The 11,045-nt window shown below is 43.8% G+C and overlaps 2 protein-coding genes across 2 annotated transcripts; both read right to left on the bottom strand.

Annotated features, from left to right (window-relative positions):
• Positions 1-4,267: 4,267 nt before the first annotated feature.
• On the bottom strand, positions 4,268-6,366 carry LOC122625909 (matrix-remodeling-associated protein 5). The gene is made up of 4 exons (XM_043805968.1): positions 6,105-6,366; positions 5,935-6,037; positions 4,888-5,845; positions 4,268-4,819 (listed from the first exon to the last, which is right to left on the bottom strand). The coding sequence occupies exons 1-4, from the start codon at positions 6,284-6,286 to the stop codon at positions 4,410-4,412; spliced, it is 1,653 nt and encodes a 550-aa protein (XP_043661903.1). The 5' UTR covers positions 6,287-6,366; the 3' UTR covers positions 4,268-4,409.
• A 505-nt stretch (positions 6,367-6,871) lies between these two features.
• Positions 6,872-7,773, bottom strand: LOC122626338 (seminal metalloprotease 1). The gene is made up of 2 exons (XM_043806556.1): positions 7,557-7,773; positions 6,872-7,482 (listed from the first exon to the last, which is right to left on the bottom strand). The coding sequence occupies exons 1-2, from the start codon at positions 7,771-7,773 to the stop codon at positions 6,935-6,937; spliced, it is 765 nt and encodes a 254-aa protein (XP_043662491.1). The 3' UTR covers positions 6,872-6,934.
• Between the last annotated feature and the right edge of the window lie 3,272 nt (positions 7,774-11,045).

Genomic DNA, 11,045 nt, shown 5'->3' with positions numbered 1-11,045 from the left:
AAAAAATAGAAGCACAAAATTGAAGGCAAATGTTTAGTGGAAGTTTAGCAGAGTGGCGAAAAGTTGGAGCAACAGCGAAAAAACACGAAAGTCCCCCGGGCACATTTGAGGGGTTTTTCGCCCCCCTCTCCTTCCCATCCAATCACCCTCACCTGTCACCTGTGCAAAATGCCGCCAACGGCCGAAAGTCCTTCATCCCTGTTTCCTCTGCCCGTGTATCCTTTTGTGCCCTGTTCATGTAAATTGAAAACAGTCGCCAAACGGCATCAAGAAAGCGAATGAGGCAATGAAATGGGCTTTGTGCCCTTGTGTGTAAATTAAAAATTAACTGTCGCCGGGGATAAATTTTCAAATTGTATGAACGACACGAATTGTAGCGATTGTTTGTTAAATAAATTCATTTTTTGAGTCGAACAAATAAAGGCTTTATTCGCGATGTAAGCTGGTGCGTCAACAACAACTTTAACAACTTTAATGTTATAAGTGAAAACTTAGCATGTATGTATGTATAGATTATATATAAATGAATATATTTTTATGAATATATTATTATTTACCCTGAGACATTTTTCCACAATTAGCACAAACAAAATCTAGTAAAAGTGGCAGCGTCCAGATGTGGTATCCGCCCACTTTTATACATTTTCGCTCATATACTTTCACATAGATTCTCAGAGGGCAGTCGGGCATATCTAGAAATAAACTTCAAAGCATTTAACATCTGTCCATTGACCAAGAACGCCCCGACTCGCCGGCGATGTAATCTACACAATGGTATGGCAGAGTTTTAATTGCTATGACACAGCCAAGACACGGCTGACTGGATAAGGGATACCGAGTGGTGACGAAGGGATCGGAATAGGGATTGAGACTGGGACTGGGATTGGTTCCGGGATCGGCTGGGTCCGCTTGCCGTTGTCGTTTTCTAATTTGATAAAGATAAAAATCATTTTGTAAACGCCCTCGACGATGTCGCCGTCAAATATGCATGACCCTGACAGACGGGCAGGCCAAGGGACGGACTCCGAAAACAGGACACTCCCATTCCAGGACACGCTCTCGCAGCTCCTTGGCTGTCGCTTAATTGAATGCTCATTTCAACGAGGACCAGCTCCTCTGCTCTGCAACATCGCTGGGTTTAATTGCATTTTTATTTCATTTCCCAGCAATTATCGCAAGTTCGTGTGCAAATTCTATAAAGCAGAGGAGAAGCAACACAGGCAGAAAGCTTATCTACCATTAGCTCTAAGCTATATGTTATATATAATAAAAGTCATATTTATTAATCTGAACACATTTGTTGTATCTAAAAGTTTTGCTGGAACTAATTAAATACAGCTTTATTTTATTATAAATAGCTATTTTGTAATTAAAATTGATTTGAAATTGACTATCATTTTTAAAAGCGGCTGAATTCCGGTTGCGACTATTTAAAACTATATATTGTACTAGATTATCAATTATAAGCTGAATGATAGCAGACCATCTGAATAGATATGGATATTGGTTACTCCAATATTCAAAAATTAAAATATACATTATAGAATCAAGTATCTAAAACGCCTTTTTAAATAAATCTTTATTCTTCCAAGGTGATTTTCTCGCAGTGCGGAGTACACTAGCTTGAAGCGTTGAGGATGTGGCACCTGCAACATCCCAAAGCCAAGAGGTCAATCGTGTCATGAGTGTATCTGGGCCATGTGCAACTAGTTAGCAGCTTGTGTGAGTGTGCAAAAGTGCGGTCCGGTGTCCTGCGAAACCGTAATTAAAGGTAGCCAGGACTTTTAGCCAGCTCCTTGCCAGTTCCTGCTGATGTTTATTGTCGTAGCTGCGCTTTCTGCCCTCTTATTGTCAGTGCAAGTCCAAGTTGCTGCTGTTGCTGTTGCTGCGAGTTGTTAGCAAAGCAATTAGCATGAGTTTGTTATTGCAACACACGGCAAGCAGTCGGCAGAGAATAGATAGAAAGTTGCAGGGGACACGACCATGTCCGGCACCTCCTGAAAGTTTTACACCGAACCCCGGGGCGAAAGGCGCCGCTCCGAATGCCAGCAAATGCGAATTTAATTTATTTACTCTGCAGAGGTAAAAGTGCTGGCAAATAGCCATGTAGCGCTTTACACTCCATAAACAAATCACAAGTAACTGAAACTTATGAAATGGAGATGTACAGACATGTATGTACATTTGTATTGAATTGGAGTCATATTTGTAGTCGCGGAAACTGGAGGTATAATTGTGCTTTCTATAAAACCAAAATCATTTATCACACATAATGATAAAGCATTGGAATCTTTTTTAAAGTTGTGAAGCTATGTGACCAAAAATAAATAAAACCAATCAAATAATCTTAATGTAGGTAATGCCTCGAAATGAATTGCTAAGGAAAATGACCCGACCGGTCGTAAAGGCTTGTTTTCAAAGGGCACCTCACCCCTTTGATCAACTCTCAACCATTTTCCAATCAGTTTTTCTTACGCCAATTCCCTTTCATATCGAGCTCCATAGGTTTTCGAACCATGGCTTAGATTTAGTGCAACTTTCGCCCTGAAGTCTGAGCCATCTCATCACTTACTTCTTTCTTTCGGGGTAACCTTCAGCACCTTTTAAGCCGCTTGCCATGTCCTTCAATGCCTCAAAAATCCCATTCAACCTCCACCTCCCGGCGGAATCTGTTGCTTTGTTATCCTGGCCCTCTTATATTGCATTTTATTCACTCGATGGGGAGTTCCTACTCCGCTTGGCTGCATTTCCTTTGGGGGCAAATGGGGGTTTGATTTTGGTTTGCTGCTTTTGCCACCGCCAGCTTCATCGTGGATTATGCAAAAAGTTTTTCATTAATGTTGGATTTAGATATTTTTTCACGCTCTGCAACTCTGCTTCCTCAGCCCTCCTGGTGAGAGCATTTTTTCGCCAAGCTTCCTCGATTCCAGCTCCTCATTTCCCCACAGCTCTTTTCCCAAATCCGCTTTTTTCCTGCGTTTTGGTTGTTGACAACGCAACTTTGGTCCCAGGATACGTTAACTTTTGTGCGCCACAGCGTGCTGCAGCGCCGAGCTCAGTGCAATGAAAGTTGGCACCGCAAAACACAGATACGTTTGGATAGATAGATAGACAACTAGACAAACACTTAACAACAGAACCCATGAAGATGCCGCGAAGCAAATTTGCTTCGCAAGTGATCTGGCAAATGGAGAACGAATTAAGGGAAAACGCACCATGATTTCCAATGTCGTTTAGTCCAAGAAAATGCTGAAAAGAGATTCTTTAAAATGGTACTTACAGCCTTTTATTTCTAATTGGAATATCGACGGTAATATCACTCTTTTATCAATAATAACAATTTAAAAGATAGTTTAGCAATAATTAAATTTTGTTTTTAAATATTGCCTAGTGACAATTTTATATACCTATGGGTAAATGAATAATTTTTTGTATTAAGTTGTATGAAGATAGCTCTTAGCTCAGTGCACTGTCACATGCCGTTTTTGCTACATGATTTTTTTACCCATTGCAACATAACTTGGACCTTCTTTCTTTCCCTATATATATATTTATTCTTTTTCCGTATCTGGTCGGGGTTGTGTGGTTGTTTCTTTGGAGACACTTTTGCCGCTTTGCAGTGCAAATTGTTGGGTTTGTCGTTCTTTTTTTGAGTTTTATTCTTGTGGCATTTTTTGTGCGGTTTTATTTTCCTTTGTGGTGTTTTCGATTTATCTGCAGGCAAGGATCGGGGGAAGGGAGCCTAAAAGGACCCATCTTCTTTCGCGTTTCAGCATTTATTTGAGTGTGTAAACTTTTGCTACTTGAATTTTTCGGGGATTTTCCTGTGGCAATTTCACAGTTGGCCATGCCCCATCCCCACATTCCCGCTTACGTTGCCAACTTTGATAGTTTTGTCAAAAGTTTTTATTGCGATTTGTTGCAGCTGCAAGTCCAAGTCTTGTAAAAGTAATGCTTATCCAAAACGAGAAGCAAAAATGCTGGAATTCCCAACTGATATTTTTGTGTGTACGCAGAGAATGAGGAAACATTGAAGTTTTCAAGGGCATTTTGAGCGCCATGTTGTGGGCTCACTGAAATATCGTTTGGGGCCAGGTGCATTACATGTTGTACTTGAAATAGTAGTAAAATAATAACTTATTTCAAATGGAAACCTAATGTGATCTTCCCAACAAAGACTTTTGATAAACACTGTGTATAAATATTGATTAAACATCAAAATTAAAGACGGCTGGTTAGGCTATGCCGATTGTAATCATGGTTTTTAGATATGAAGTTTAATATTTTGACATTATTATTGTAATAGTCTCATATAGATTTGTATAGTAAATGATTGAGGTCGAGAAGAGCGATAACTTAGAATACTTTTACTAATACGAATGATTGGCTATATTAACAAGCCACTCCCTTCACTTGTTATCACAATTCTCGATGACCACCACGTCGCCGTAGTTAGGAGGCGGTGTCTCCGGTCTTACCGCCCCACTTTCCACAACATCCGTGTAGAATCTGGCCGTAGAAGTGGGCGGTTCAGCGGGGGAACTCGGCTCCCGGTCGCGACTGGTGAAGAGGTTACTCCGACTGAGGCGCCTTATGAGGGTGGCTGTGTTCTGATTGATTGTCCGGTAGTACTGACTGCGGGCCGGACGACCAAAGAGCCGGGACACAAAGTTGTCCTGCGGTCCGTAGGGTTGTCGGACTATGGCATGCGATGGAGTACTACGGGGACGCTGGGGATTGGATCGCCTGGGGTTGCGAGTCCGCTGTGGTGACCAGGTGTGTATGGTGGGCAGGCTATCCAGCGAGGGGTCCAAAGGAACTGGGGGAAAACCAAACAGGGAGGAACTCTATCAAATATTGGTCAATCACCTAATTGACCAGACCTACCTGAATCCCCAGTGGCCATCCCCGGGTTACTCTTCTTTTTGCGCATCTCACAGCAACTCTTGAGGCACAGGGCAAAGGTGATGATGAAGATGACCATGCAAACGCCCGTGGCCCCGCCCACCACAAAGGCCAGCTTCAAATCATCCTCATCGTAGGTGTGCGTGCGTAGGATTTCATCTTCCAATTGGGAGTTTCCGCCAGCCAGGAGTTCATGGCTCACACGCTCCAGGCAAATGCGGTATCTCAAGCACAGTTTCTCCGGACTGCCCTGGCACACATCGCTAACCGATGACATCTGCTCGTCATCCTGCTCGCTGTCCTGCTCCTCACTGGAGTCCAGCTCCCGCCAGACGGACAGCACGGATTGGGGTCCTCGGGTGCTGGGCTCCACGATCTCCATGCTTTCGAACTTTTCGCTTTTGTTGGGAAAATTCACAACTTCCGCATCCTGCTGCTGATCCTGAACCTCCTCCTCCGTGCAGTCGCTCATGAAAACGTCCACTCCACGCTGTCGCAATCCAGTGGCCACTTTGGCCAATGCCCGATCGCAATTGAAGGGATTTTCCTCTACATTCAGTGAGGCCAGATAGCGGGGGGCATGGAAGTCACCAGGACTGAGGGTTACCAGCAGATTCTGCGCCAAATCCAGCTGGCGCAGTTGAGGCAGCGCACTCAGAAGCTGGCTTCCAAGTTGATTTACCTGCGAGTTGCGCAGATTGAGAGAGCGAAGCGATGGACTCCTTAAAATGGGTCCTTTTCCCAGAGTGGACAACTTATTGCCCTCCAGATTGAGGTGTGTCAGTTGATTGTTGGATTCCAGGATATGCTCATCGATCTGCTCCAGCCGGTTGTACGAAAGATCCAAATAGCGTAGTCTGGTCAACTCCACAAAGGCATCTCCATAAAGTGTGTGGATGGCGTTGTGGGCCAACGTAAGATTGAGCAGGTGTATGGTGATCTGCAGGAAAAGACAAGAAAGTAAGCTATACTAGACAATGTAAAAACCTAAACTTTTTTATAACAATTCTTCTCCATTCTATGACTTACTTTAAAGGAGTCATCATCAATAGTGGTTATATCATTGTAGCTCAGGTCCAACAGCTCAACCGTTGTAGGTATTTCTATATTGGCGCTTATCAAGCGCTTTGCGCTGCACAAAGAAATATATATAAGAAAAGTTAAGCAGAATTAACTCCCAAAATCCGATGACAACTCACCTGCATATTGCGCGATTGCGCTGGGCGTGCAGATCACAGTGGCAAACAGAGGGGCAGAACATCTGCGACTGGGTCTTACTCCTACAGACCTGAAGGAGAACGCAGAGCAACAGGCCTACGTAGAGGAGGATCTGCTTGAGACCCAACCACATTTTGGGTTTTATGACACATTGCAGAGCCATATGTTAAGTTCAAATACTGCTTTCATCAACCGAAAGGGACCTTCTCAATTACACTTCTTCGTCATTTTCGAGATGGTTGGTAGTTCTGAACTGACTGAGTGTTCAAAACCCGACTCCCCACTCACTTCATGACTAACAGCTGAGCTGCTTTCCAGTGGTGGGTTGCCTTACATGTACTGGGATCGGTAAATATATTAAAGAACGAAATTCATTCGATTATTAATGTGCTCGGCTTGTGCTCTACACTTCCACTGAAGATAAGATACGCGTTTTTTATTATCTAATCAGCTGAGCAGACTATGTTCGTGTTTCTATGATAGAGCGCCAAGTTTCGGCCTTTCGTTTGTTTGCAAAATGCAGAGCTATAAAATTTGGGTTAACTTTGATGCTTTACATTTGCTTATCTTCAACCTAGGGGTATCATTACTTTTTTTAACCTAAGAGATGAAATCTATCAGTTAAGACTGTTAAGGAATGAGTTTTAAATAATCGTTCATCGCAGTGCATATATTTCTAATTGTTATGTTAAAAGATAAAACACAGGCAAGAAGTCAATGACTGAGAATTTTATTGTACAAAACAAAAACATATTGCTCTGTTATATTATATATAATTGACAGGCCTTTTTGACCTTGATTATTGTTATTTTTACAATTGAACCGGACACTTGTACATGGTATTGAGTCGTTTGATATCGGTTTCGCTCATTATCAAGCGCTGACCCATTTGCGCCTGACCCTCCGGATTCAGAGCAACAATGGTCGCTTCTCCATTTATTGAAAATGCCAAGGAGCTGTAGTGTAGAATGCTTCCGTAGTCATAGGGCTGATCGAAATCCTCCACTTCGTCTTCCTCGTACTTCACGAAGTTCTTCTCGTGACCCTCCGAGATGTTCTCCTCCACGATCCTTACGAACTCATCTCGATCAGGGGAGCACTGCTGGTGGTGGAACCCCAAAGTGTGAAGCAATTCGTGCTGGACGGTTCCCAGTTTGAAGCAACCTGAGTCCAATGGGTCGGGCCGAAGTTTGACGGTTCTTTCACCTGACTGATAGCCCACTTTGGAGCTGCATCCAGAAGTGGAAGGAAGCACAAAAAGATAGTTTTCCTCATCCTCATCAGCGGGCACAAATCGAATACACGACGAATACTCGATGAATTGCATGCCAAGCTTTATGTATTCCACATGAGCAGTGTCTAAAAATAGTGAAATTGTGAATAAAATGAGTAAGTAAATTAGTTAGCAAGCCATCTATCCATCGCTGTCTTACCAAACTCTTCTGAGATCCTATACGGAACGGTGGCGTTTGGCCAGCGACGCGTCTCGGACACCTGTCCGTTCCGGACGTAGTCCACATCCATATCACCCTGGAAGTATCCGGCCGTCAGCTCCGGATCTGTTTCCTCATAGTGAGTACTAAAAGGGGCTGAGAAAATGCCAGAACACAGCGTGCCCAGCAGGAACAACTGAAACCCAGCACCAATCATTTTTGACTGACTTAAAGCGAATTAACGGCTAATGTACTGCCAATTATCGCAGAACTACTTGTGATTGATTAGCGATAAGAGACCGCATAATATAAAATACAGCCAAATGCGAACATTCGCACAAACGGTGGGTGCTGAAGTACTTCCATCCGTTGTTGCTGAGCTCAAGAAAAAATTAGCAAATTCGCTTCTCAGTAAATTTTGGGAAGCTCACTGGCAAACAAGAAGAAAATGACAGCATATGTAAATGCAGGAATGGTGTTGCATCTGATTTGCATTACCATATAATCATTCTATCAATATATCTATATACATTATGTATTTATTTTAATTGTATAAATATAGTTTGGTAAACAGTCGTTTGAGTATTGAAACACAAGCACAATGTTTAAGGCGACAAGTTGCCAGTCTATTTGTGCTCCTGTGGGGAAAAGAATTAGTTTCCTTAAAGAGATGTCTCTGTTTTCTCCGACTGGACAAGTTGATCGTTAGCCAGCGAAGCTCGAGGCTACTTAGCAGCCCAGCTTGCGCTTCCGTTTGGTCACAGTCCCAGGCTCAGTCCCATTCCCACTCCCATTCCGATTCTCATCCCCATTCCCATTCCTATGGCAAGATGTAATGGCTGAAAGTCCACTCGTCCGCTCTCCCCCATTTCCCCCTAGTGAATCTGCTTCCGCACTTGGTTTGTTGGCTTTAATTTATGGCCATGGCCAGACGATTGCGCCTGAGTCTTTGGCTGAGACTTGCACTGCGACTGCAAAGGCGCCTTCTGTCAGTCACAGTGGGCGTGTCCAGTCGTCGTCACATCCGCTGTTTGTCAGGGGTTGGCATTGTGGCCCTCTTGGACCACTCCACTCCTCTGCAGCACCTCCCATCGTATGATCACCGCAACGGGCAACCAAAATGGAAACTTTTTCACACACATTCTCAGCTTTTGCCGCTCGGGATTTTTCAGTTTTCAGTTTTCAGCTTTAGCCAGCCGGCCCGGTCCGTCGGAAATAGTTAACTTTTATGCGCATTTCAAATCGGAAAGTTTTGCATTCAAACTTTATTAAAATTACGCTCGATGCACGTCCAACGTCCAATTGTGCTGCCGTCCAAGTCCTGAACAAATCCACTCCGAACTGTTGGTCGCCATCTTCAATGCCATTGTCGCGAAGGTCCGCAGAGGTTGGTTTTCTTTGTTGCAAAGCCATTTGGAGCTAACTGGGCATTTGGACATGGAGCTGAAGTAGGACACATTGGATAAGTTCAAGCCACTTAAATTACGATGCTGCCCGATAGGAAACACTGTACTTTTATCTAATTCTACTTAAGTTTGGAATAAAGAGTAAGAGCTCAAGAGTCGACGGGCTTACATTAAAATACAAAAATAGTTTCTGATAATAACTAGATTGGCTTTACCAGTAGAGCTATTACTTTGTTTACAATAACAGGCATACCACTGATCCTTAAGCTGAATTTGTATGTTTATTAAAGCTGTGGAATTGATAAGGTATATCTTAATTATATATTTGGAAGATATTATATATATTTATAAGAAATAGTGTGGCGTAGTGTCTTTGGTAATTTTGTAATTATCTCGCGCCGAATTCTCCCACTAATTCCGAAAGTGCATTCCATCTTCCTCCATGTGGAAAGTAAACTCTGGAGTTTTTCCCCACAGCACATTTGCATTATTGTTTTGACTGCCGGCGCCTTTTTGTTCCCATTCCCGAGTCTCTGTCCCTCTTTAACCCTGCTCTTGGCCAACAGTTCCCGCACTAATGACCGACATTGCTTCCTAATTACAAAAGTTTTGCATGCACTCGGTGCAAAAGGGTGGATGGCCGAATTGCTTGCCGAAAATGGCAGAAAAAAAATCCAAGTTGTTAGTTTATTTTATGTTCTTTATTTAACATTGGAGCGTTTAAAGTTGAGCTTTTCATTTGGCTTTTAGTGGCCATAACTAACGACTCCATTATCCCAAGGCGGCCGCAATACATATGCTTGAGCAGTAAAAAAGGGGTAAGCCGAACGACAACAAAAATTGGTTGGCAGTGGACAAGGAGCACTAACACTCAGTACATTACAGTTGTACATATGTCATGTGACACATGCTGACCCGGGAACTGGCCGGATCCCGATCCTAGGACTCTTTCTGGCCACTCTCTCTAGCCATAGGCCGCACTTAATGATAAACAATGCTTGCGGTCAGTTTAACAAGCCGCGCTATTACCCTGCCACTCAGCCTTCCCACATCGTCCCTGGCCCACCACCCCTTGTGGCAGGACCAACAAACCCACCGCCCGCCCCTCTCCCGCATAACGAGTGGACAATTTACACGCTGAAACTGAACGACAGCGGAAGTCGGGTGACAGTGCGCGGACTTATTGATACCTAAAATCTTGGAGGGACGACCTATTACCTAATAACCTGCAACTCATGAGATCTTCATCTCTTCATACCTTAAATAATAATGGTCTCTTACTGCTGTTGTCGGTGCTTTTGACAAATTCGCTGTATTTAATTAAGAAACGATTTAGCACAACAATTAACAGATTTAGTCATTTACAATTGCAATAAATAAATAAATACCCTTCTTTAAAAAACCTGCAACGTCGCCATACATTCTTGTGCATAACACCCTTAAAGTCCACGATTCCCCGATAATCCCACACCAAGTGTAGCCGGCCAACCAAGGAAAAGAAGAAGCGACAAAAACAGCATGCTTAAAAGAGCAGTAAATGAGAATTTATCCACTTGCTGACCAACGAGACGCCCCTATTCCCATCCTCGCCATCCTATTCAGTGCCACGCCCCCCATTCGCAGACGGAGACACAAAAAGCGGGGCGGAGATATAGGGGGTGTATAACTGGCGGACACACGCACATCGTAAAGTTTTAATCGGATGTTGTCCAGCTTTACATGACGCCATCTACTGGCTTAGAGTGCAATATCCTGTGGCACGCGATAACATCGAGCAAAAGAGTTGGGTGGCGGTGGCCGAGACCTCGTACAAAGGACGATGGGAGGGATATGGGCAGGGGAGGGGAGGCGTGGCCACCCTTGTTTATGCGAAACGCCCGGCCGAAACGCTTCTGGCCCTTTGCTTTTTGACGGCATTTGGCATTGCCACTGCCACGCACAACAACTACGAGGATCCGCCAGGATGCCCAGCAGTTCCATCTATGGTCCACAAAGTCGGCACAGTTTCGGGCCCGGCTGCAGATACAGTTATACAGATACAGATGCCAAGGCTAAAGCCAAAGCAACAGCCGCTACAAAGGCT

Source organism: Drosophila teissieri, chromosome 2L (genome assembly GCF_016746235.2).
Source record: "Drosophila teissieri strain GT53w chromosome 2L, Prin_Dtei_1.1, whole genome shotgun sequence".
Lineage (NCBI taxonomy): Eukaryota > Metazoa > Arthropoda > Insecta > Diptera > Drosophilidae > Drosophila > Drosophila teissieri.
The sequence above is the reverse complement of the archived record's forward strand: the minus strand, read 5'-3'. Positions and strand labels throughout refer to the sequence as shown.